The 27758-nt window shown below is 44.5% G+C and overlaps 1 protein-coding gene across 13 annotated transcripts in view; it reads right to left on the reverse strand.

Moving 5' to 3' along the window:
- CASK (calcium/calmodulin dependent serine protein kinase) overlaps positions 1-27758 on the reverse strand; it is a 350328-nt gene that overhangs the window by 8215 nt on the left and 314355 nt on the right. For 4 of the 13 annotated variants that reach the window (XM_019804579.2, XM_019804569.2, XM_011230613.3 and 1 more), the window contains 8 exons: positions 27463-27531; positions 26017-26052; positions 24138-24334; positions 16926-17041; positions 9576-9656; positions 9385-9465; positions 6645-6847; positions 24-107 (listed from right to left, as the gene is read on the reverse strand). In XM_019804579.2, coding sequence (XP_019660138.1) covers positions 24-107; positions 6645-6847; positions 9385-9465; positions 9576-9656; positions 16926-17041; positions 24138-24334; positions 26017-26052; positions 27463-27531 — 867 coding nt within the window. The remainder of the gene's footprint in view (positions 1-23; positions 108-6644; positions 6848-9384; positions 9466-9575; positions 9657-16925; positions 17042-24137; positions 24335-26016; positions 26053-27462; positions 27532-27758) is intronic. The other 9 variants (XM_034648747.1, XM_034648748.1, XM_019804597.2 and 6 more) reach the window with 7 other exon arrangements.

Here is a 27758-nt window from a genome sequence, read left to right on the forward strand (position 1 = left end):
ACCGCGGGCTACGCGAGCCTTACCTCGTTGAGACCCGGAGTGATGGTGGGCGCAGCGATGAAAACGACAAAAGGTGCAAACTCGGCGGTTCTCAGAACCTTCAGCGCCTGCGGACGAAGCACACGGGAGACTCAGACCAAGGGCCAACGGGTGCAACTGTCACACGAGTCTGCACGAAATCCCACAGCCGGTCAGGCCTGGGGCTCAAAATTTGGCAAGGCGGTCGCACGTTTATCAGCTGTCTCAGTAACTCCTCGGTCGCCTTTCCTTCCCAGGGATGGACAACAGCCTCCAGCGAGTAACAGGCGACAAGCCAGACATTTCTTCTGAATCTCCCGAATCAGTCGGACTTCCTTTTCTTCAGAAAAGCCAACAGCGGCTACACCGGTCCACGTTCATTTGAGCCCGGCTGTGAATGGCGGCCCGCCTCGGGAAGGGCGAGGAAACGCGCGCCGGGGTGCATGGGGCCAGCACACCCCGGCCACGGTCACTGCCAGGCTTTGATCCCACTCCCGATGCCTCCTGATGCACCCTGCCGAGAGCGCCCGGGGGCCGGGAGACCTGGTCCGGGGCTGGAGGCCGGAGCCCCTCTAGCAGCTCTGTGGCCCCAGGTAGCTGGGAGGCCCCCAGGAGGGGGCCTGTGTTCGACGGAGGGAGGGGGAGCTCTGAGGCAGGTTCGGTCGCCTTCCCCTGCATAACCACCTGGAGCAGCGCGAGCTCCCGGGCCGCACAGACACATCGCCAAGCTGGCGCCATGCCTGAGGACTGGATTCTGGTACGGGGTTACTTGTCAGCTCCCCTCATGAGGACACGGACTCCCCTCCATAGAACAAAACCCCAGCATCCGCAAGCACACGCTTCACAAGGGAGCGACGTGTCACTGATATGTCTGCGCCAAGGGGATAACACCTTGCTGTCCTTCACATGAGCACATAACGTGTCTATTCTGTTATCTGCACAGTTTGCTTTCTAAGTGGCTTTTCCATCGTTTGCTTTGCCCTATTCCTCTTCCTCCCTCTTTTGCCCAGTTTACTGTGGTAGCAATTAGAACGACCGCTCTGCCTCTGTACTAAAGCTTGCTGCTAGAATGATCGATCTTTTGGCGAGGCAAATCCCACTGTATTGCTGCTCTGCTCTAAACCCGTCCGCGGCTCCCTCTTGGCCTGCGGATTAAATGTCCACTCGTTAGCATAAGTGCCGGCTCCCTCCCTCCTGCGGTGGCCTGTGCTTACCTCATCAGGTCCTCTCTGCCCCTTCCCCTCTGCGGACTGGCCTTGCTGAACGACTTCCAGTTCCAGAAAGGGCCACGCTCTCTCTGGTTTTCCAGCTTTTTTCTTACTACTCCCTCTGCCTGGACCCTCTGTCCCCCTCCTCCCTTTTGGCTTGCCTGAGTGAGCCTTAGGCACTTGGCACCGGTGTTCTTTTGTCTCAGTCCTTCGTGAGCTCCGAGCCAGGTCCGGCGCCCCTCCCGGGTGTCCCCGGGGTACCCGCCGTGCCACACGCGCAAGCGCCTGGACACTTGAGGGTGAGCTTGAGGCCAGGGGCTGGGTCTCGTTTGGTCGTCTCCCTCGTGCCCTACACGGCACCTCGCTAAACGCTCTTTATGCTGAAATGAAAATGTCGAAGTGGCACGTATGATTGGCAGAAAATGTTCGACCGGAGGGCACTGTGCTTGGTGGCTGAAGGGAGCCTCTGGCCCCTGAACATACAGGCTCGGGAGAGAGCGCCCGGATGACAAAGGTTTAGTGCAAGCTTCGTGTGCACTGGGATTAGCTTTCTGAATCTCAGACACAGGAGCTCCTTGGCGGGTTAAGGGAACCTGGCATGTCATGTCACCCGTTCTTATCATAGGGCTTCAGGTGTGAACGTCACACTCCCCTCTGAGAAAGCTCTTCAAGCCTGCCTATGCTCATTTTTGACAGAGGTAATTGGCAATTTCTTTGCCAACCCTTTTGTGACTGAAGACTTTAGCAAGGAACGAATGTCATGGAAAAGTGCATCTAGAGCTCACTTGAGCTTAATGGGGAATATTCCTTTAGAAACCCTTTTGTCAATATTATTTTGGGCCTCCCCCCCGCCACTTCCTGTGCTCATTAATCAGGAGGCTACAGGGTCAGTGGAGACAGAAGATTTCCTCATCCACCCACGGCCAGCCTCTGGGTAACTTGGCTGGGAAGATTTTCCAGCGCACGGTTCCTACCCTTGCTTCCGTCCCTGACTACCCCGAGGGCCAGATGGGAAGGCCACACGGCCTCAATGCTGAATGGAACCAATGGGGAAGTAGAGGATGACAGCCCAGGCGTGAAATGGTCTTCTCTCTGCTCAGTGTCCCCAGCCTGCCAGCCACCCTATTCTTTGAATATCTTAAGTCCTAACCTGGTATCGGAGAGCAATGCCAGAAAACACGCTCCCCTTCTCTGCGCTGCACGCAGGCCCTTCACCTTTATCCATCCAGAAGGTCATTCCGTGCTTACTGCACACGGCGGTCACCGAGACTGTGCTCGTCCCCCTGCCCCGTGCCTCTTGTGTCCAAGAACCCAGTTCTATTCCCTTAGCAGTTAATTCCAAGGGAAGAACTCGCGTACTTCGAGGAGAGGGGAATTACGTGATCCAGGACCCGGCCCCCCCCCCCCCCCGTCCTGCTTGCGGGGAAGGTCAGAGCCAACCCGCATGCCGATCACAGGAGCTACGGGGGCCTTTTCAGGGCTTTGATTTTTGATTTCTAGCCTATGTTCTTTTTTCTCTGTTTTCAAAAATGAAAAGACCCCTCAAATAAGGACTGAGATTTTCTTGTCTAGTAGCCCTCAGATCTTTGGCAGAGTCAACACACATTTCCTCTGTGGTTCTTGAAGGACTCTGTCCCCATACTCTGCTCTACTTATGGGTCTCCGGGGGGACTTCTGTGCAGTCTCGGCTTGCCCGAGGCTCAGGGTCACCTCAGGGACAGCAACTGGAATTGCTTCACAAGGATTCCCTTCCCTCAGGCTGTTAACGGGGGACTTCAAGAGGTCTCTAAACCCTCTTCCTTTCTGATTGAAGATGAGACACAAATTTTTCAGTATTTATAGGGAAGGATGGTTCTCTGAATCCTAGAGAGGAGAGGGACTCTAGAAAGATTGCTGAAAAGATGGATTCAAACAGCCAAAGCACCATTAGTTTAATATTTTAAGTCTTTAGTTCTCTTCTGCGGAGACAAACTGATTTTATGGCTCCTGAACGGCCCTGGTTCGTCCCTGGTTACCACCCGTGAGGAACGAAAACAGGTTTGACCAAATACCTACAAGGCAGGTATCTTGAAGATGGGTCTGCTTTGCAAACTGAAACAGTACACAAGGGAGTGTCTGAGCCATGTGGTGCGGAACTGTCAGGGTTTAAGGAAGAGCACAGTGACCCCAGAGATCATCTTGCACGAAACAACCCCCAGCTCAGAACCTGGCTCTTGTTTCAAAGTGTAGCTTCCGAGCAAGACTGCAGCTACCCCGACCACCCCTTGCGGCCGACCTTTCCCTCTGTGGGCAAGAGCAAAGCCACAAATATTCTGCTGCTGTGAACTTTTAAAGCAGCAAATGGATAAACCAGAATAAAATTAAGATCTGAAATCGAAAACCACCACGGTAAGCTCTGGCGACAGCCTGCGGCTATTCACAGATTACTTCCAGAGCCGCGGCTTTATTCCCACGAGAAAGAAGTTCTATAGTTCTTCCTTGGGTTTGACTGCCTTAGTGATTTTTCTAAAAAAAAAAAAAAGATTTAAATCTTAAGCTCGTCCACCTTGTATGTAGTCTTAAGAATTCCCAGGGTCACCTCTTCCAGGACGGAACAGTAAAGGAGGCCGGGGCCGACTGTACGAAAACCAAAGCCCAGACCAATGGTCCAAGTTCAGACCTCGCTCTCGGTTGGCTGTAAAACCTTGGTCGAGTCACAGTTACATTACCCCTTGGTTCTTCGTCTACGAAAGTCGACACCTCTGTCTCAGGGTTCTGAAGAGTCGGGAAAGCGTACTGATGCTTGCAAAATACACAGTACGGTAGGAACACATCCTGTTCTCATTTTAAAAGAAGCTAGGTTACGAGTTTGCTTCCAGCTTAATCTTCTTTATTGTGGCCCTCCAGGTTTAAAGTTGGACCACAGCATCTTAACAGATAGCATTAGACATGTGTTCAATTAGGCCTAACCGGTCTAAAATAAGCTAAGATAGCACGAAATAATAGACCCAAACTCAGTGAGCCAAACACCAGTGTTGGGCGGTCTCTCTACGGAGCACAGCTCGGCAGAGGCAGATGGGAGTGGGCTTGAGAATGCCACGTGGCATTTGTCCCCTTAGGGAGCTGCTCATGTACACTGAGGGATGAATTTCATCCTCACCAGCTGCCCATTTGTATTCTTAGCTCCTGACATGACCCTTGCAATAGGGTAAGTGCTCCATACAAGCTGGTTGAATCAAGCTGTCCGCGAGATATAGTTGGGGGGTGAATCAGACAGGCTGGGGTGGGAAAGGGCGAGGAGACAGAGTGCCCTGGAGCCGGGCCTCCCGCAGACAGGGCGCCGGCCTTGCTCAGCCAGGGGAGAGAGGGGCTGAAGGCAGGGCAGCCTGAGGGCAAAGCCCAGCAGGTGTGGACCCCGTGGGAGTGGGACCGTGCTTGAGTCTAGGCGGGGCCAGCGTGGTCCACCAGACCAACGGGAGGAGCAGGACCTGGGCGATCCCTGTTGCCACCCTCGGCGGTGGGGGGCCCTGAAGATCACAGGTCTGAGGTGTGGACACAGGAAAGCGGGAGAGAGGAATGCCGGGAGCTCAGCCAGCAGTCAGGGGAGCAGGGAAAGTGCCCAGCCTGGGGCAAGGGGTGCTCTGGTGCCCAGTGCCGCTCGTCAAAGTGACCGCTGGGGCTGTCCTGATAAGGCCGTGCAGTGTATCCTGCTTGGCAGTGCAGAGCAATGTGTGCCTGGGCAAGGGTGTGGGGAGAGCTGGGCGCCAGGAGGATAGTGGCGGCAGCAGGGAGGGCAGAAAGCCCTCGAAAGCGCACCTGGGTAATGCGGAGGGGCGGTGAGGGGCCCTGCAGCCAGCATACTGCTCGACACATTACTACCAGCAGAAAATGACGTTCAGGTGAAGACCAGTGTGGAACCCAAGGAGAGGGTGGCAAAGACCAGGCCCAGGATTGAGACTCTGCCTCTAGCCATCCTTGGCCAGAAGATTTTTCCAATCCCTAGTAAGGAGGGATTCGGAGTCGAACAAAAACCACACTAGGTGACACATCATCTATTTACTTCTCTACAGGTCCACGTTAACTGCTAAGTGAACTGGATGGCATTCACCGCACTGTTGCTTTCCTCCCCGGCCCCTTAACCAGCCAGATTCCAAGTTCAAGAACCCTATCAGGTGCCATGAGACGGAAACGGGGGAGGGACCTCCACTGGCCACGACGGTAGGATCTTGGAGCCTAGTGACTGAGCTGTCAGGTCTCAGGTCACATGGACCCGGCTGACCCAGCTTCTGTCCTCCCTTTGGGGAGGGCTAGGGGACCGAGTCTCATATGGTGGCCCTTGAACAGGGATTGGAGCAGCCAGGGAAGCCTGGCGAAATGGGCCTGCTTGAGGGGAGCTGGTCTGCCATCTGGGCAGGTGATTCTATCTGTAAGGATAGGGATGTGGGGCACAGACAGGTCTTAGAAATGGCAGGCCCAGGAGTCACAGCAGCACCCGTGAGCCTCTCCTGTAACTCACCCCGGTGTCTACAACATCCTTCCTACTGGGCTTTAAGTCCCCCTTCTGCTCTGTTCGTCCTCGGAGATTTAAAAAAAAAAAAAAAGCCGACAAGCTATTTTTTAAAGTCCTCTCTACGCCCAACGTGGGGCTCGAACTCACGACACTGAGATCAAGAGTTGAATGCTCTGCTGACTGAGGCTCCCCCCCCCCGCCAGTGCCCCAGCTCTTCAGCATTTTTGATTCAAGGCCTTTCTTACATGTTTGAAGTGTGGCTTTCTCCTTTTTGAGTTGAATAATTCCCATTGCTTTGAGCTTAGGCCTTCCTTACAGATCATCCAGTCATTCCTGGGTCTGGCTCGGAGTCCTCTAAGCTCTCTATATCCCTCCCAGTTTCAGCCCGGGCCCAGGCACCATCCTCAGTAAAGGGACAGCGGAGGCCGAGAACCACCGTGGGTCTCCATCCCCGCTCCATCTGGCACGGCCTGGGCTCACTCAGGCTTGCCTTCCTCCAGCCGGTGCCGTGTTTCCGACCGGCCCGCGGCCCCAGGATCCGAGATCCCTGCTGCTGATTCACATGAGATGCCGGCAGAGGCTCTGAGGGGCCGGCATGAGCCGTACTGAGAGGGGAAAAGGGGGCTTTGTGATAACCGAGTGCCAGTCTCATCCTGAGGTCGAGTTACTGGCGGATTTCTGGTTGGCACGGACCCAGTCAGGTACTCCCACTGGGCTTCTGAGTATAATGACTCTCGAAAGAGCATGCTGTTGCCGCTGAACTACACGGTGTACGCACCGAGCCCCGTGAGCAGTCCGTTCGCATTCGAGACTGTTAGCCCGCGACGCCTGCCCTGCGGATACCGCCCTACCGTTCTGAGGGCAGTTTGGAGTTCAGAACCCAGGCTGAGCAGGCCGGCTGGTGGCGGTGGCGAGCGGTCGTGCGTTACCTGAGGCTCCACGTCCAGGATTGCAATCAGCCCCTGCTCGTGGATCTTGCGGATGGTCTCCAGTTTCGTCCCGTACATCGCATCCTCGTGGCTGCCGTACTCCAGGTACTCGTTATTAGAGATGTCTTGCATCATTTGGTCATGAGATACAAAGTAGTAATTCTTTCCATTTTCTTCATCTTTCTTTGGAGGCCTGGTTGTATCTGCAAAGAAAGTCACGTATCCTGAAAGGCTCAAAAGGCGGAGCTCATGAGCTGATGCTCCCGATGGACCTACTCAAGCCCCATCTCTTCTTCTAAGCTGAGGCTTCTTTAGTATGTGTCTCGTGCCCTGTTCCCACCCCCAGTAGCTTTGTAGAACTAAATTCTCGACACTATATTTATCTGTGTGACATCAGACCACAGTAGCTGGTTAGTTGTTTAGTTTGGTGAATCTTCTGGTGTTTAGATGAGATTTAGTTCATCTCCTTCGTGGGTCACCATGGGAGAAAGACACTGAATGACCCAAGATGAACAGAACTTACTGTATGCCTTAACGCAGTTAGGGCTTAAGCAGAAGGAAAAAAGCATTAAGAAAAAAATGGAAAACCACATATGGTTAAACAAAATAAAATTAAATAAAATGAAAATGTCAGTTCCTCAGTCTCACTAGCCACATTTCAAGGGTTCGGTGTGGTTACTGGCTGCTGTAGTGGACAGTGCAGTGAAAACTCCCACTATCAGAGAAAGTTCTCTAAGTTCTATTGGATAGTGTTGGTCTACGGCAGCTTCCTAAAGGAGATTGTTAGAATACAGCAAAAGGGGTACTACATTGAGAACACAATGACCTTGGCCAGATGTGGCCACAGAAGTTAGTAAAGACCTACACCATGAATTGGCAAACTAAGTCTGCGAGCCAAATAGGGCCTGTTTTCTTAAATAAAGTTTTATTGGAAAACACCCATGCCTGTTTGTTTACATGCCGTCTATGGCTGGTTTCATGCGACACTGACAGACTGGAGTAGCTGTGACAGAGACCAGATGGCCGTCCAAGCCTCAAATATTTACTATCTAGTGCTTTACAGAAAAGGTTTGCTGACCCCTTACCTAAGGGGATTACCCTAAAATATCGGCCAGTAAGTCTTAGTTCTGGGGGATACTGACAGGACCAGTGTTTGCAAACCACTGTTTAGAAAATGGTTTTCTAGACAAGCCAGGAACACTGGTTTAAATCTTCCTTACTCCCACGTCTTTTTCCTTCTCTCTCTTCTCTCCTTCTGTTTTTTTCTTCCTCTTTCCTTTCTTCCTCCCTTTCTTTCAACTTCCTTCCTTGAGCAAGGACAAATTACTGCTCCTCTTCGCTGTGTGCATGGATCCAAACCCATGGGGACCTCCCCTGCCCTCCTGCCCCAGCTAGACCGTTAGAACTTACAGGTGCTCACGGGCACCCACATGTGCCGGTTTTAAAGAACTCTTTCTCCAGGCACACGAGAAGCTGAAGAAGTGGCATCATGCATTGACGCTGTACTATCCTTAGTCATCTCGGTAGGTAAACATAGGCTCTATACACATCCGGGGTCCAATATCTGAGAGGGGGACTTCATGACCAAGGTTGGCATTGGTATGCTTCAAAACCAAGCTAGCCAATTGGCCATTTAATAACAGGGAGGTTCAATTGTTATGTGATCAAGAAGAAACTAAATGTTAGTTAAGCATGCTGTACTTAAGATCGAGACATAAGAAGTAAAAGAACAGTTCAAAGTGTTTTCCTAAGAAAATCTCAGAGGGACCAACTGAAATGGTATCTGATGAATTTCCTTTTTTTGTGTGAATCAGACAGGGCTCTGGAGGGAGCATGTCGCCTTATGAAGCCTCACAGCTCTCTGGGGTATAGAGAAACCCACAAGCGGTGTTGACGCGGCTTCTGGAAGGCACTGGAAGGCCCTACTGGGTGGAGTCAATCTTCCCATTTTCTCTCTTTGCTCTTACAACTCGTTCTCCTTTAGTTCTCCCCACCTCCAGCAAGACTCTACCTGTCAGAAAGCTTTTGGGATTCAAATTGTAAACTCTGGAACAACAAGACTAAACCAATGCTAGCAGTAGCACAGCTATTACTTATCCAGTGTTTGCTGGTGGTTCCTGATCTCAGACTCTCTGCACATTTCTGGACTTTCTTCATCTTATAGTTGAGGAAACAGAGGGCAAGAAGTTAAGAGTAAGACTGAGGAAAGTTGAGGAAATAGCAAGAAGTTAAGGGAATAAAAATGTTACAGATTTAAAATTCTTTATAATAAACTGATAACACACTGGGTTTTCAAAGGGATGAAAGTCAATTAACTTGGGTACATTTAAGGAGAACATTGTTCTATCCAAGAAAACTATCCCATCATTCAGATCCATTCTTCTGAAAAATAATTCATCTGAGTCATGTTTATGCTATTCTGCTGGGAAAATCAGGTTACAAACAGGATGGATGAGCCCAATTTTGTTAAAAAAAAAAAACACAACCCAACAAATCACATGCAACCTACATTTGCATTGAGAGAAGCCCGGGAGAGTCTACAACAGAATGTTTTATAGGGCCATTACTGGGGGAGCAGGGTTGGGATTATTGTTAACTCAGTTTCTGCTTTGTTTGACTTTGGATCTTCCAAATTTCCCATAATGAGCAATTACTTAAGTAATGGAAAACAGTATGTCAATTACAATATTAAAAAAGTACCAGGAAAAATACATTTAAAAGAGAGGGAGACATTGCTTACGTGGAATAGGGTATGCAAACCGGTCTGGGTGCTTTGTGATGAGGGTGTTTTTTATGTGTCTTCTCCCAACACCATGCGCACCTATGTTGTTTTTTTAAAAAGAAGGTGAAATTGACAATTGTTAATAAGACTTGCAGAATGTTTTGAAGATGAGACCAAGAAAGCCACTCCACTTGTACAATCAAACTTACCTAATAAGACTAGTGTTTTCCTTTTGAATGCTGGCAGTTTTACTACTTCTTCATATGTAACAAGATCTAATTGATCAAACACTAAAATGCAAAGAGTTAGAAGAGAGGTAAATTTACAGAAGGAGTTTTTCATGTATGTCAATCATAATTTTACTGGCAGAACTAAAGTTATAGTAAAACCATATCTTCAAAAAATAGGAGTCCCACTTATATCTGTACCTCATGTGTAATTTTAGTCCTATAACCTTTTGGGAGAAAATTTCATTTTTAAGCCCATGAAAATGCACTTTAGAAACAGGGGCATCCAAAGATTATTTTGAGCACATGCATAAAAGTCCAAATTCTAAAAGATACTGCATATCTTGTCATGCGGTATCCAACAAGTCATACGAAGTCATTCAAAACCACATGCTATTCATATTTTTGCAATTCTAAGAAATCAGCAATACTAAAAAGAAAAAATCTGCAGACAGTGACCCACATGAATATAGCATGAATGCAACTAAAGTTAACCAAGAAAGAGGCCACTAGATTATCTCTAGGGATGGATGAGAGATGCATGGACAGCTGGTCTTTAACTTCATGGTTCTTTCAACAGAGTTGCTGAAGGTAGCATGCTAGATTCTTTCAAGTCAAGTTCTGTAACAGTGATTTCACAAGCTTTTGAAATAAGCATCCCACAAGTTTTACTGTAACCCAGCTATCCATTTGATGGAAAGTCCTGGGTATCTTAAGTAGGGGAACATGCTTCCCCAGGCCCCGAACTTTGTCAGCCTGTGTGCGGTAAGTCAGGATGGACAGAATGGAAAGAAGCATGAAGCAGAGTCTGAGCTCGGAAACCTTTGCAAAAGGGGAGTTCTCTGATCATTATACAGACTGAGAAGAAATGCTTTCAAAAATAGTTTTTGGAAACCTGCCTCTTAACAAAACCGTTAACAAAAAACCTTCCCGAGAGGATGACCATTCCTGTTGAAGTTCAAGGTAGTCCATGTGAACATTCTCACAAGAAGGCTAAAATCACAAGTCAATGTTTCCTGTAATAGTTTTCCACGTGGTAATACCCCAATGTTACCAGGCACACACTGAAATATCTTTTTTAAAGAAGACTCAATAAAGCTCTAGATTTCAGCGGTGTTGAAATAAATTTGGTATGATTGATTCCATGGTGCCATAAGGGGGTCTGGGATGCTTCAGTCAATCGCTGAGAGAAGCTTCTCCTCCCAGAAACAAAACAGCCAAGTGTTTTTTGGCTCTCAGCTCAGTCCTTAACTTTTGTGATCCTCCCAGTAGCAAAGAACCTTAAAATGCAAAATAGGATACTCTCGAGTGCAACAGATCAGAAACAAACAAACGAACAAAAGTATCATTCCCAGACTATTAAAAAAAATACAATGTGTTAAAGTAAGGGTTAGTGCATGTTAATGGGTATCTGTGCCTTTGTTTCATTTTGATAGCTTGATTCCAGAAAGGTTGACTCAGTGTCTTTAATTCTCTAGCAACAGCTAAAAACTAAGGAATGCTTTCTGTGTTTAGAATGGTAGACTCCCCAAATCAAAACGAACACGAGGTTCTGTGCGTGCTCCAGCTGACTGGTCATGCTGCAGTGATTACGGAGTGTCAGAGTTGCAGAAAGAAAAGCAGGAGTGCTTACGGCATCGCTTTTTATACCCACTGCCCTTTGAGTGCGGTTTCCATCGAGAAAAAGGATGCTTATGAAAGAGGTGCATCGACCAGCTGATCTATTCTAATATAGAAAAATAATCAAGCATCTCACAAAAGAGCATGATGATGATGGCACAAGCTTTCGGAATGGCATCCTACCCACTTACGACTGGTCGTTTTTTTAAAAACACACATAAGAATGAGTTAGATATCAATAGTCGACACCACAGACAAATGAACAGGTATGTTACACATTGATATCTTAACCATAAATGAGTAGCATGAAGAGGTTACTCTGGTCTAAATGAAATCAGCACATGGTCATAGGATCGAGAAACAATAAAACAGAATATTCAAAAATAAGACATACAAGGAATATAAGGAGAACACTTAAAGGCTGAACTTTTTAAGGTTTTATGTTGTTTGCGGATTTTTTTTTTTTAGAGGACTGAATGAAAGGAAACCATCAAAAACAAAGAGGCATAGTCACTCAACAGGTTACTTACATGCACAGAGGCCATTGGGAGTAAGACAGCATGAAAAATGTACAGGGGTCATTGAAATATGGCTTTTAATATATTAGTAAAATAAAAGTATAATATGCACAAAAGAAACTTTACCATGCAATATTCTAAACACGAGGCAAATAAATCACATTAAGAAACAAACTCATTTTAATAAAAATCCAACAGTATCCTTATATAAAAGCCAGTGGGTTTTGATTTACTAGCAATATGCATGGAAATCTGGTCTGGGAATAGTTACGAGACACCTTCCTCAGGGAGTGTAGGTGTGGAAGCCTTTTGCTTTTCAGTTTGTACCTTTCTGTATTGTTTGCAATTTCATATCAAAGGTGTCTATTACTTTTATTAAAAAAAAAAAAGCCAACAGGGCAGTGAGATGATGGACCACTCTTTGTTGTCTTAAGAGTTCTCTGTATTGAAGAGAAAAAAGTAATAGTTTTTTAAAAACCATTCAACTAGCATTATTTAAGCACGCCTATGAATGGTACTGTAGAAACCTTCTGGGTTCATGTGTACGTATGTAAATAGACTATCTCGGGATATTGAAATACCACCGTTCAGGGCTCTAACAGTTAAAAAAAATGAATTAATGAAGACTGTTTCTTCCCCTCAAGTTTATGTTAGTAACTTGATCTTGAAACTGATTTTGGAAGTCCTAGGGCTGAGGAATCTCAATGCCTCAAGAGTATAGTTCCAGCAGCCTGACAATGCTTTTTGCATCAGATTTATGTGTCTAAACATCTTCTATGCATTGCAGAAAATGTATTTGCTGTAACCACTACACACACCATAATCAAATCTATTCCCAAGGCTTCAGAAATACTGTCTGGCGTAGTTTGCTCATATTATCCTGATTTCCTGGTAAGCTACTCAATATTCATGACACTTTTATTTTTTTTTTAAAGATTTTTTAAATTTATTTATTCAACAGAGATAGAGACTGCCAGCGAGAGAGGGAACACAAGCAGCGGGAGTGGGAGAGGAAGAAGCAGGCTCATAGCAGAAGAGCCTGATTGGGGCTCGATCCCAGAACGCTGGGATCACGCCCTGAGCCGAAGGCAGATGCTTAACCGCTGTGCCACCCAGGCGCCCCTCATGACACTTTTATGTGTTTAGGTAAGTATTTTCCAGTTGAGTCTTTTCCATAAGTAAGCCTTTAGCATCGATTCCTTGCCTCATTTGGAACTCTAAGTATATTTAAATACTGTAAAAACCTCCCATCAGAAAAGGCCTCACGCACTGGTACCTCAGGGCCGGGCAGCGGCTGGACAGCGAATGTGTTTGGGTGCGTGGACTGGGTGCAAGAATGCAGCGGAAGGACCCTGGGTCCTGGGGAAAGAGTGTCCAGCCGGAAGGGACACTGACAACCCAGCAGCGCTATGGGAGAAAGGGGGCCTAGTGTTGCCACATTTCTCTCTTCTTTCAAGGCAAGGCAGAAACCCAGATTTTTATGTTAAATGTCGGATTTTCAAAAGTGATATCTGGTTACAATTCTTTCAAATACCATGTATGGGGAAAGCTAATTTATTGGTCACATCCAGCTAACAGACTGTCATTTTATGATGTGAGATGTAGGCGACACAGTTTGAACAGAATTCTGCTTTAGCTAGACATGTGGAATGTCCTGGTGACAGAAATGGGAACAATTCTAGTATCATCATTCACATCAGTTCTAGATATTGACAAAGTTCCCATCTTTCATTTTTACTACAAACATAAACAACTTCAGAATTTGATGAGAAGGTTTGGATCTTGCCATCAATATATGCTGAATTCTCAAAGATCTGAAGCAGGAAATGAGACATACGGCCCTTATTTGTTTTTTTTTTTTTTAAAAAGATTTTATTTATTTATTCGACAGAGAGAGAGACAGCCAGCGAGAGAGGGAACACAAGCAGGGAGAGTGGGAGAGGAAGAAACAGGCTCCTAGCGGAGGAGCCTGACGTGGGGGCTCGATCCCATAACGCCGGGATCACGCCCTGAGCTGAAGGCAGACGCTTAACCGCTGTGCCACCCAGGCGCCCCACGGCCCTTATTTGGATTCACTGAGGACTATGAGAAGATTCCCGCCCTCCCCCCTGCTATATTTGACAATCAACTTCTGAAAAAGCCAGAAAAATCCTTCAGAAATAGTTTGATTTATGGCCCATGAGCCCATCTGGCTAGTTCTTGGCATTAAAGAATACGATGTTTGGAAGTTCTCAAAGCATCCGCCATACTGACGGAGTTTAGTGGTTTTGTTTCTTTCACATCAGTTCCTTATATAGGCCATGCCACATGTTCAGATGGACTTTCATCACGGCTCAAAGTAGAACAGCTGATAAAATACCTGACTTCCCTTTTCTGACAATTTCGTCTCTTGTCAAGTAAAGGTGACCACTAAGTAAATAGTCCTTGTGGACTTTGTCGTGAACAAAATGGAAGGGTTGGTCGGTGAAGGGGAAGGAGCCCAAAGACACAGTGACAGAAAGGCCTTGCCAGGCAGCATGCTTCAGAAAGTCCAAGAAAAAAGCTGGACATCGTCCCCTGAGCAGAAACACCAATAGAAGAGCTCATGAGGCTTGATTTGGGGTGGGGGGTGGGCAAGGGATCCCAGCAGGGACATTCGGACTAGACCATCACGAATATGCCTAAACACAAGTTCTACAAGGAAACTGGAGTGGCTCCACAAGGACCTTATAAGAAATTGAGACTTTGCATCAACGGGCGTGAAAGGAGGGTCCCACATGCAGGGACGAATACTGACACACAGAAGGGACTGTAAGCATGATGGGGAAGGCTCAGAGGCCCAGAAGACCATTGCTTCGGAAAATACTGAAGATAACAAAACAGTGGTGGAGGTGGGGCTCCCCCCGCCACGTTATAAATTTACAAGAATTTAAGGTAGGTTTGTGGCTTTGCATAGGGGGCGGAATGTGCAAAGATGATAGAGAAAAAAGCAATTCTATTCCACCCCTATGAGGCTCCTGCCTTCTCTCATCAAGGGCAATACACTTTGAACTGGATAGGCAGCGTTTGCCAGAACTCAAGCCTGAGATGAGGGGCAGTAAATAAGTGCCTGGCTTCATTAAATGCTACCATTTGTCAGGCCCAGTGAGGAAAGAAGCTGAGATGCCCTGAGTTTAACAATTAGAGAGGATATGCTTCACTGACTAACCCAATTCCCTCATTTCGAGGCCCACAGGAGCCAAGTGATTTGCCCAGGCTGTGCGGCCACTCAAGGGTGCTAACTCCAGACCCTGTTGCACTCCGGATGCCCGGTAAGCTTACAAGTGCGTTTGCAGGACCACTGAGCACCGCCTGTGATGGAGTAGGGCAGGGCCGGTGGAAGATCGGCCATGGCCGTGATGGAAAAGTGGAAAAAGTGAACTGTGGAAAACATCGGCCACCAGATTGTATGACAAGATTCTTGAGTGAACGAGTCAACAGTTTGTCAGAATGGAGAGATTCTAGTTTTCCAATCTACTGGCTTATTTTCCCTCACAGCTGAATTAAAGAATATTGGCATGTTGACTACTAATGTCTACACGCCCTCCATTAGAGGAGTATAAAGCTAGTGATGGATTAACAACCTTAATCAGCCGTCAAGTTTCTTTTCTTTCTAGGTTCAAATTATAATGCCAGCTATATCTAGACATCATTTACAATTATAAAAAATAAGGTTTTATATATGTATGTATGTACATACATATATAAAATGTCAACACATCTTGTGAGCCTGTTAGCAGCTGATGGAAATGAAGATGACTTGGCAGTAACCACTGACATTCTGTGTTAAACGACATTCTGCTGACATTACAGTGAATGTTTTCAAGGAGTAGTACTACTCGAGCATTTACAATTAACAGTCGCTAAACTATGTTTAATCTGCCTTAAATATTTTTTCCCTTTGTAAAACGAAAAAAAGCCATTATCAGACTAGTGCTCTGTAATGGTAAAGAATCAGAAAGGATATGTTTTATTGGAATTAAAAATGGGGTAGAGTGTGGCCAACACGAAGGGAATGACTCTTCATTTAACTGAACCATTTGAAATGAACCCCTGTGGCCACCCCATTCACTCCAGGGGTGCATATTTCAAAATGTGTACTTTTACTTGCCAATTAAGAAATGAGCAACTCAGAGTTTGTAAATAATTTTCCCTGGTGGATGCTAGTGACATGTTATAACATTCCACAGACAGAAGTGCATCTCATATTTGTCAGAAACATTATACTGTCAAACTGGGTACACATGACTGCATTCATTTGATTTTTTTTTTTTTTTTGACCACACGTTTGATTTTTTTGGAGTTATTTCTGAAACCTTGGGAACTAATCTAATGCCAGTATCAGGGCTTGCCATTCCTCAGAACAAGTCCCTTATAAAAAAGGAGTCCTACTGAGAAGTTAGTGAAAATAAGTAAACCCCACTCTGTATATCAGCATGCATTTCCTTTAGCTTAACTTACATCCCATGAGTCTTCTGGGAATTCTACGGCAAGGACGGATCATGCTTTTTTTGGCATTCATTTCAGTTTTTAGCGAACGATTATTTTGACTTACGTTGAACGCAAGTTTTCATATAGACCAACAGCGTGAAAGGAAGGCCAAGATCATGCTCTTGGTATTTTAGGAGCAAGGAAATAACTGGGTGGACGGCGGGGGTGGGGAGATGACTTGTCACAGGAACCGACCAAACGCCGTTAGTATCCAACAGCAGCATCAGTACTCTCTCGACCCACTCGCCAGACCCTTTGTGGCACGGCTCTGTCAAGAGCGCCCCCTGCCCTTAGCAATGTGCCCCAGGGCCGTGTCCGAGGGCCCGAGAGGAGCCAGGAGGGAGGATATTTGCTCAAGACCAATCTCAACAAGGAGGCAAGGACCCCGGTGACTCCGCAAACTCTCACCGTCATTTCTCAGGGGAGGACTGAATGTCCTGGGTCCTTTTAGTTCCAGGGAAGACTATTTGCAAATAGCATTTTCTTTCTATGAAGTAGAGCTCTAACAGCTGGCAAATAACCATCATGATTGCGTGCAGGGGTTTTTAAAGTTTGGCAGGCTGACGAAGACCTCCGCGGGTGGGATTTTGGGGTGGAGGACTTGGAAGACCAAACTGAAATGTGAGGTCTACCTCCGTCTTTGCTGTGTTCACTTGGCCTCAGGCACACTTGTACGTTTCCCTACCTGCATTGTGCTTTGCCAAGTATTTATCTTTGTACTGCTTCTTTTTCTTGCCGAACCAAGTACAGCTGGCCTGCTGCTCCTGTTTGGTTTTCTCCATGGCGATGCAAGCGACTCGCCTAGCACAGAGAGAGAGAGACAGAATCTCCTGTAAACTTGTCCACTGACAAAAATCATTCATTTGAAGACTTGATACAAACCCACACGAACATACCCCTCACAGACTTTTCAAGATAAAGCTTGCTCTTTGGTTTTCACGACAATTTCCCGGAGATGTTTTAAAAACACAGGCTTACAATAAAATGACATCACATTCCCGCGGCACCTCCTAACTGAAAATGCAGCCCAGCAACCTAAACAGACGGGCAGAGCCCGATTCTGAGTTCAGACAGCTCCGGGGGACTCCCGGCTCTGTCACTCGTTACGTTGTGTCAATTTAGTGTTAGGTGCTTTCCTAGCAAATGTTCACGTATTAACTCATTTAACCTTTCTAACAACACATGAAATCGCGTCACCACTTTACAGATGAGGGGATCAAAGGACTGAGAGGTTCAGTAATTTGCCCCAAATCACACAGCTTACGTGGGAGGGAGTGTGAGGACAGTCTGGCATCAAAGCACACGTGCTTGGCCAGGACATTCTACTGGCAAGTTGCTTAGCCTCTTGCATGGCTGTTGTAAAGGATTAGAACCAAACAATGGACATAATGCCCCCAGCACAGTCGCAGGCACAGTAGATGCTTAATAAATGGTACTAGTACTACATGGCAATTCTAGTCTAAGAAAAAACCACTAATTAAATCCAGTTAGAATTACAATCAGAACATTTTAATTTTCTCCTATGTGATTATAGTATTCAGCACAAATGTTATTAAAAAGTTGTCCCCTTAGGTTTAATCTAAGCAAATATTTGCCTTTCAGGATATTGCCACAGGTGGTTTTGCTTGATGATTTTGCTTGTGGGCCAACCAGGGGTCCCTGAGTGAGATATACATAAGGAGAATCCAAAATCACCATCAGAATGACAAGTGATTTTTCCAATGGGGTTTTACTGATTTACGCTCGGTAGTACCAGTCTTTAATCTTAGCCACCACAGTGGACAAGTCATGGAACCAGGCTGTGCTTTGAGTTTGCATCATTTCATGGATTAATGAGATTGAGCACCTTTTCGTAGGTTTGTTATTGGATTTCTTCTTCTGTAAAGTGTCTAAGCTTTTGGCCATTTTCCTTTCCAGTTGTCTTTTTCTCATTGATTTGCAGGGATTCTCTATGTGGTCTGGATATTACACCTCTGTGAGTTATATGTGTTGCAAATACCTTCTTCCATTTTGTGGTTTGCCTGTTTACTCTTCCTGTAGTATCTTTTGATGAACATAACTCAGCTTAAGTCAAATTTAGCCATCTTTTCCTTTATGGAAAGTATTTTTGATATGTTAAGAAATCCTTCCTTGTTCCTGAAGATATTCTTCAGTATTACTTTGTCAGGGATTTATAGTTTGTCTTTCATATTTTGGCCTTTAATACACTGGAACTGATTTCTGTATATGGTGTGAAACTGGGGCCCGATTTCTTTCTTGTCTGTTTCCCCTAATGGAAACTCAATTGTTCCAGCATGACTTGTGGAAAAAACTATCCATTCCTCACTGGTGACTATTTATGTATGGGAGTGTTTCGGGATTCTCTTCAGTTGGTCTAGTTGAACATCTCCATACCCATATCTTATTATCTTAACGACTACAGCTTTATAGTAAGTATTGGTATCCGGTGGAACAAGGCCTCCCTCCTTATTCTTCTAGAAGAACACCTTGGCTATTCCTGATTCTGTGCATTTCCACGGAAACTTTAAAATTAGCTTGTCAATTTCAAAAACAATTAAGACTGCATGGAATCTATGAATCAATCTGGGAGTAATAGACATCTTTTACAACATTGAGTCTTCCAGTCCATGAATACAGTATATCTCCATTTGTTTAAGTATTCTTTAATGTCTCAATAAATGTTATCATTTTTCCTGTGTCCTGAACATCTTTGTTAGATTTGCTCCTAGCTTGTTGATTAAGAAAAGAGGTTATTTTTATAAGAGAGTAATGAACCCCAAATACCTACAACCCAGCTTTAACATTTATTAACTCTTGGCTTGTTCTAGTTACAACCTATCCACCCTAGATTATTCTGAAACAAATCCAAGTTTGTATCATTCCCTCCTTAAATATTCTTAAATTCCTTTTAAATCTGGCTGTCCAATAGTTTACAAGTCTGGATTTTTCTGATTTCATTCCTGTGGTGTCTTCAGTAAGTCCCGGTCTTTTGCACTTCCTCCAAATAGGTAGTTAGATTTAGAGGTCTGATCAAATACAGTTTTCATTTTTTTTTTTTTGCAAGAATACTTTATAGTATTAAGGTAATGCAGATGGTGTTATGTATGGTATGTAAGAAATTTTTATTTTCTCAGGGCACCTGGGTTGCTTGGTCAGTTGTGTGTCTGACTTATGATTTTGGCTCAGGTCATGATCTCAGGGTCCTGGGATGGAGCCCCACGTTGAGCTCACTGCTCAGTGGGGAGTCTGCTTCTCCCTTTCCCACTGCTTGTGCATGTGTGCTCTCTTTAAATGAATAAATAAATCTTAAATTATTTTTAAATATTATTTTTTGCTGGTAAATAGAAATTGACTTTTAAATATTGATTTGATATCAACCATCTTGCTGACCTCTCATATTAATTCTAATGGTTTATCTATAGACTCCTTTGAACTTTTTTTTTAAAGATTTTATTTACTTATTTGAGAAAGAGAGAGTGAGAGAGAGAGAGAGGAGCAGGGGGAAGGGCAGAAGGAGAGGGAGAAGCAACTCCTGCTGAGCAGGGAACCCAACGTGGGCCTCGATCCTGGGACTCCGGGATCATGACCTGAGCCAAAGGCAGATGCTTAACCGACTGAGCCACCTAGGCGCCCCATAGAGCCCTTTGAATTTCTATACACAGAAATGTACCACCTGAAGTATTTTTTCCCTTTCCGATAATGTCTCCTGTAGGTTTATTGTAGATGCTCTCAATCAGGTTAAGGAACTTCCCTTCAATTACAGTTTGTGAGGGTTTTAATCATGAGTGGATGTTAAATTTTACCAAGTGCTTTTCCTGCACCTACTGATAGGACCATGTGGATTTTCTTTAGTCCGTTAATGCAGTAGATTGGCTTGACTGGTTTCAAATGTTTAACCAGCTGTGCATTCCCAGTACAGACTCCACCAGGTCAAGATGTATTATCCTTATTATATATTGCTGGATTCAGTTTGCTAATATTTTGCTGAGGACTTTTACATCTAGGTTCCTGAGGGAGACTCATCTGTAGTTTTCTTGAATTGCCTTTTGTCAATTTTGGCATCAGGGTAATGCTGGCATCATGAAATGCGTTGGGAAATGTTCTCTCTTCTTGAAAAGACTGTCCTCCATGTCTCTTATTTTCTCTTGTTCATTGAGGGTTTTTTAATTCCTTTCTTTTTTGGTTAGGAGAAGGACATTTATTGGGAAATGCTGTGAATGCTCAGCAACAGCATCCAAGTCAATCCCTGCATATTACGTCAGTGGCACACAGAGGAGGCTGATGAAGGCTTTGCTTTGGGGATTCTTCCAGTACAAGCCAATATGTGCTGTAGCCATAACCACGGCTTCTGTGAGGCACAGGATCTTTGGAAGCATAAACAAAACCGAGGAATTTTTGACAGGTTAAAAGAGACAAAATCCTGACCCCATGAAGCTTACATTACAGTCTATAGAGTATCTTATAACCAATGTTTTTAAGCAAAAGGAATAAAAGTAAAAAGTTCCCAGTAAAAATTTGTGGTGTGGCTATGTGATACAATGACAGAGGAATGAAACCGGTCTTCACCAGCCACTCCAGGAATGAGTGCTATTTCTTTTAACTCAGTAAGTGCAGGAAAACCATGGCAGGATTTAGGTCAACCTAGTGGGAAATTTCAAACACATGTTTAACATTTTTATTGCTGACTTGGATGAGGGTCTGGTAGGCAAGGGGAGGGATGACACATTCAGGGACTCAAAATATATCAAAATAGACTGGTGGGCCTTGTCAAGCACGATGAAATCTAACAAGGATAAAGAAGGTAAGGCATCTGTGTCCCCAATTGATTTCTCATCTCCAGGCTGTGAAAAATGTCACTTGGTAGAAACACCCATGAACCAAGATTCTGGGTCTGGCTGATAGTATTGTTTCAAATCTTTCTCACCGACACTGCGTGCCCACCTACATTCTACACACCAACTCAGCTTTCCACCCATCAGCGGCGCTGCTCTTTCTCACCAACAGGAATGCCTCCCTCTACCTCTAACGTCCGACTCAGGCTCCAAGGCACATGGTGCCCAGTGGGCCCCTTCCTCATCATCCCAGCCAGAATTCCCTCTTTCCCCTCTACGGTTTTTGCACTTTCACTGAGTTTTTCTCGTAATAAACCGAACATATTTGAAGCATACGGTTCCATCAGTTCTGCTGCACATATACATTCTTCCCTCTCTCCTCTGGATCCCCAGGCAACTGATGTCACGATAGATTAGTTTTGGTTTTCTGGAATTTCATATGAATAGAATCATACAGTATATTCTTTTTTTTTTTTCACCTGGAAACTCAGCATAATGATTTTGAGTTTTATCCAGACTGTGTGTGTCAATAGTTCATTCCTTTTTCTTGCTTCATAGCCCCCACTGCATGGCTAGGCCATCATTTGTTCATCTGTTCACCTGTTGGTGAAAACTTGAAAAAATTTTCGCCTAATACAGTGTGTGGCCACTGAGGTTTGGTTACTGTGTGTTTTGTTCTTGGCAGTTCCTTCTGGTTCTTCTTCAAATCTGCCATGCCACTAACAGTTTCCCTTTTCTCTGAAGATATTTTTCAAGATTATTGATTTTAAAACATACACATAGTTGTTTAAAAACCTTGCCTCCTAATTCCAGTACGTCAAGTGGGATTGGGTTTATTTCTGCTGCCATTCTGTCATTTCAGCAGGGTCTCTGTTGGGTCTGTCAGGCAGGTCTGGTTTCCTTTTGTGCCTGTAGGCTTTTTGGGGTTTTTTTTTTGACTTATTGGTCACTGCCCTGGTAAAAGTTTATGTGGGGGGTGAGGAAGGGCTCTAGGATGAGGCCTAGCATAAAGTGTTCTCCTTCAGAGACTTTGTTTTCATAACAGATATAGGCAACTACTATGAGTAAAGGAGAGGCCTCAAATCAAGTGTAAGGCCGGAATGCCCCTGCTCAGTGACAAGGCAGCCTTCTCTCTAGTCCCCAGCTGTTGAAGGGCAGCAAGGGAACACTCCTCTGCTTGCTCTTAACGGGAGGGCAGAGCCTCTGCAGTCTCGACAATGGGGGACGGGTCTCCTAACAGATCTCCCTCTTGTACGGCCTTAGGTTTTAACCTTAGTTCTCCAGCAGGAAAGTTTTCAGTAATAGACGTGTCCTCTTGGCAAATGGGCCAATTCGGTGCTCTACCTTCTATCACTCTGATTAATGGCTTTCATATAAAAATTTGTCACTGAGTTGCCCGATGCCTTTTTGGCTACTTAATGCTTTTAAGGTCATTTTCAACATATTTTCTGCAGGACTTTCCATTTTTTTTTTCCAGCAGGAGGACTGATTCAGATAACCTAGTCCACCATTACAGGAGACAGGGAGCAAATCCGCTTCTCCCACTGCCATTTCTCAGGATCCTTCTAGAGGACTCAGGAGTTCTAGGTGTCCATGAAACAGGATTTCTACAGATGATCTGACTAGGGAGAAGAGGTCTGGCATTCACACAGTTCTTTTCAAAAAATGCTCATATGGCAGTAGGCTAGAACACATTTTGTCAAACGTAAATATCACTAATGACATAATAACATCATCATGAAAGTGACTCAGAAATCACTTCCGTCCTGCTAATGCTTAAACTGTTCTTGAAGATGGGGCTGCAAGGCAGGGCCAGATGGAAGGCTCCCTGCCACTTCCTCCGGCGGGGCCTGCGAGTCCCCGTGGAAAATGATGGCATCTGAAGTTCTTATCTGTTCCGATATTCTAAACGTAGGGATATTTTTGGAAACGTGGGATAGCTGACAGAGGCAATCACGCAAAGGAAATTAACTGAGAAATCCCTTTAACTGGTGAAAAAACAATTATCAACATCTGTGGATTCGGGGTCTTTGAAGACCCCTGTGGGGTCTTTTAGCTAGCTTCAAGTATTCAGGGACGGACTGCCCCAAGGCCTAATGGTTCCTATTTTTGGTCGCGTGAAACAGAACTCAGATATAAAGTCATCTCTTTCCTAGATTTCTCATATAATGCTCAAGTACTGATGAAGGCAAAATCACCAGCATCTTTCAAAGCGAAGAGTAACAATGGCAGAAACAGATTTTACTAAAATATATAGTAATCTGGGACTCCTTTTCTCGCAGTTAAAAATAGTGTTTGACCTGTTTTCACCACTTAACCTTTCTAACAAAATAGGTGTTTTTAAAGACTTCGCATGGTAAAGAATGAAGCTTCTGGCTGCCTTTTTCTCCTAACAAAACCCATTTTACCTTCAAATACCCTGAATGACCCTGATGAGGCCTTTGAGTTCTTCACTGGTGGTGGTGGTGGTGGGGGGTGCTGAAATGAGTGCTGAGAGAGCATGAGGAGGGGCAAGGAGAGGGTTTGTTTTAAAATAAAACAGGAGCGCCTGGGTGGCTCAGTCGGTTAAGTGTCTGCCTCCAGCTCAGGTCCTGATCCCAGCGTCCTGGGATGGAGCCTGGGGGCTGGCTCCCTGCTCAGTGGGGAGTCTGCTTCTCCCTCTCCCTATACTCCACCCCCGGCTCGTGCGTGCTCTCTCTCTCGCTCTATCTCAAATAAATAAATCTTTAAAACAAAACAAAACAAAATGCAGTTCTAAAAGGAATAAAGCAGATGTGGGAGTGGGGGGCTGTGCTAAGGGACGAGGAGGTGACCGTGTCCTGCGACCCGAGGCTAGCCACTCAACCTCCCTCTAGACCTTCCTCTCCTTTTATGTAAAACCAAGACCTGACTCTAAGCAGGAACTTACTAGATGCTGAGGATTTAGCACTCTTGGATGACTATTCTGCACATTCTTTGGCTAGGGGAGCAAACGGGTTTTACACAATAAAACAATAGAAGGCTGACAAAAGGATGGTCGGGGCTTTGTTTTTATTGTAAAACAAAACGGACCAACGAAAACATACCATTCCTGAAGTTCAGGAGAAGGAATGAGACCTGCAGTTCCATTTTTGGAGTTTTCCAGTTTACCCTGCCACCAGTTGTGATCGTCCTTACTAATAATCTGGATAATGTCACCAACTCTGAATCGAATGCCAGCTTCTTTGCAGGGGATGAGGTCATCCTTGGCTGGATCATATTCAAATTGTGCTCTTACATAGATCTATAAAACAGGAGTTTGTGAGAAGGGCTGCCACAGCGACATGAAAGAAAACAGCTCTAACCTAATACCCACACACCAACACTTACAATACGCACAGGACATTAGATGGTGAAGCCACATGATGCATGGAGATAGGACACAGAAGTGCTACCGCTAGAGACGATGGACGGCCTCTGATGTGTACAGGTGTAAGCCTCTGCTGTTTTTATTTGGAGGGAACGCTGACAATACTTGTTTAATAAAGAGCAAGACTTAGCTTCTGCTTTTACTGTAACAGGTGAGGTCTCTAATTATAGAGAGGTATGCTTACCATTTTTAAATCTGCATATATTCAGCTGATGTTATGGGCACGTTGTCATGATCACGTGGCAGCCTTTACACCACATACACAAACACTCAGGGAGGTTTTAACCCCAAAGCAGCACGTGATACAAAAGCAGCAAGCGCTCTGTGTTGGTATCTTGTTGTAAAATGCCTACATGACGACTAGCGGTGTGGCTACACACGACTGATAAACGTAATGAAAACAGTTTTTAAAGCATTTAAAAAAAATCCATCATGTCATTAGGTTTTTAAGAAGGATTTGGGCTTTGTATCTGTATTTTACGCTTCTTAGAGAAGAGAAATGACTTTGAATCCTAGCTTTGCCACTTGAAAGCAGCACAGAGCTTCAAGATATGCAGAGTTCAAGGCTCTGGGTTTTAGGCTATGTCAATGTAATTAGTAAATATTATAAAAGGAAACAGACGAGCACACAAGGGGTTATCATACAGCAGCATTTGTGAATCACTGTATTTCTAAATAAGATGCTAGGGCGCTAAGGCTGCATCACTCGGGCAGGCTTAAGAATAAACTACGGGTGCATTCTCTCAGGCGCCGATTTACGCACACATGACCTCCAAATCCGACCCTCTTTGGACGTCAAATTCCAAGAAAATTCCCCATAAATAATTCTATCTCTTGAAATTAAATTGGAGTATTAATGTTTCAGTCACTGTAAAACCAACCTGAAGGCTTTGGAACTATTGTGTGATTATTCTGTTCAAGTTTTCTTGTCAGAAATCCAGCCTGGAAAATTAACACGTCTCTGCCTTTGCACTTGAAATGCAGACTCTTAAAGTGCCTGGTAAACTAGAAGCTGCTTGCCAGTGGCAGGCAGCACGTCACTTTCCCCCGGGGACCCCCCAGAGGCATACTGGGATGCAAAGCCAGGATGTTCTGAATTTTCATTGTAAAGTGGCTTTTAGATACTCACATGCAAATACAAATTAAGAAAAAGCCTTGAAATTTCAGAAAATTACTGCTTAACATGGTCATCAGCACATACGTTTTAGTTATTCTTAGAATTCTAGGAGTTTTGTAATCTTTCACAATTTTTTCCCCAGCTCCAGATGCAGGCCCGTGTAAGACCCCCCGCCCCCGACCGAAGGCTGAATTCTTAAACTATCAACACAAGTTTATCAGGTTGAAATTACAATAACCATCACAGCTACAAAGATGTGAGGAAAATAATCCTTATAGAAAATTAGTCATGTGTAATGTGTTAAAATGAAATGGTACAAGCTCTCAATGCTTAAATGTTATGGTCCAAAATGCAGACATTATGGGATGGAAAGGGTTAATAAAGGATTGGCTATTAGCAGCTCAGTTTAGAGAAGTTTCTATAGAGGATATCTATTCACCTGTCGTCCTTTTGGTTGGGTAGTTGATGGCAAGTCCTGTAGAATAAAGCCAACCCAGGAGAAAAATTTTCATTTACTTTTCAAGAGTACAAGGTAATTTGTGTGTTCTGTTACATTATGGTTAAAAAATGAGCTAGATTTCAGTTGTAAAGAAATCATATACATTATTCCATTTCTCAGAAATGTTGAGTTATCGAAAAAATCAAACCCAGGCCATTTAGCAGCAAGCTGAGGAAAGCAGGTAAGTTTAAGCAAGAGAGAAAATGTGTTCTTAAGAAACAACTCAGCATCTTCAACACAAAAGCCACAGTGAGTGAAACGGCCCTATTAGAAACAAAAACAAAACCCCAAACTTAGAAGAGCTGTTGCCCTTTTCAACTTAGTCACTGTAATCATTTCGGTTTTGAGAAATTCAATGGCTATATGGATTTTCACCATCTTCAAAGTATTGCATGTTAAACCATTATGAACCAATTCCTTTGGTAGCCTATTTGGAAGTTAAAAACAAAGGTTGTTAGGAAATTTTCTTCCATAATTTCTCTTACTGATATCATTCCGTTTGAGATGATCTCTAAATTATTGACAATTTTATCTGATTAAATTAAACACAGTTGATGTGTTTTTTTTAAAGGGCACGTGGATTGCAAAAGAGCGATACTGCTGCGATTAGTAAAACTCATGGTACATTTCAACAGCAATATCAGCAACTTAAGATTTTGTTACCCCGAAAGATCAGACGCTTGCACCTTAAGTGCTTCCATTTAAGTAAATGAAAAACAATTCTTTTCATATTCCAAAATGAATAGTTCTGAAAAAAATGGTAAAATTCCAAGTTCAAGTCAACATATCAAGTACTTTGTGTTAAAGATGTGATAACAGCGTGGCTTAAGTGCAGTTGGAAGCCAGTTCCTTTTGCTTTTCATATCCAGGCAAGGCTTAGAATTCACAAAAATATGTGCACGGACCACAATAACAGAGGGCACACCAATTCGTAACGTAGATAGCGGAAACTAAAACAGGTTGCTGATATCACTCAGAATAGACAACTACAAAGCCCGAGAATACCCAGATGCCTACTCTGCAAAATCCTTATGTTTCTTCATCTTTCTCCAATTAAAAAAAATTTAGAAATTTCAACAAATTGCCACTTAATATATCCTTTGCATAAGTCTGAGCAAAGTCAGAGATGCTAGTGGGGTGACATGGAAATATTTTGAGAATGACCAAAGCGATCTCGAACTCCAGTTCTTCCAATTTAACTAAAGGGATTTTTCACGAGAAGAAAATGTCGAAAAGATTTTCCAGGAGTAAACTGCATTGTAGCTGTAGTAGCCTTGTATATCGGCAGAAGACAATATTTCCACTGAACACACGTAACTAGAACACTCATGGCAGGTGGCACCAACAGAATTGTCACACTTGGCTGTGTGGAGCTAGAGTTCTTACCGAAACAGAATTGTTAGTGCTGCTATGACCATTAGCTGGGGACTGCCTGGAAGTGGAGGGGGAATCTCTCTGAAATAAGACACAAGGGTCATTAACACAGAACACCAGCACAGAAACAGAGATATTCACATCAACAGTTACAACCACAATCTGACAACCGTTTCCTCTGAGGTTTTTTTTAGCTGTAAAGGTGCTATACTGACTTACTTGCATGATTTCACGGAAGGAGGAAAAAATTTTTGCAGTCTAAAGATTCACACATTGTACGCGATAATCGTGTCATTCATTAATAATGT

The sequence above is a fragment of the Ailuropoda melanoleuca genome, chromosome X, assembly GCF_002007445.2.
Source record: "Ailuropoda melanoleuca isolate Jingjing chromosome X, ASM200744v2, whole genome shotgun sequence".
NCBI classification, from domain to species: domain Eukaryota; kingdom Metazoa; phylum Chordata; class Mammalia; order Carnivora; family Ursidae; genus Ailuropoda; species Ailuropoda melanoleuca.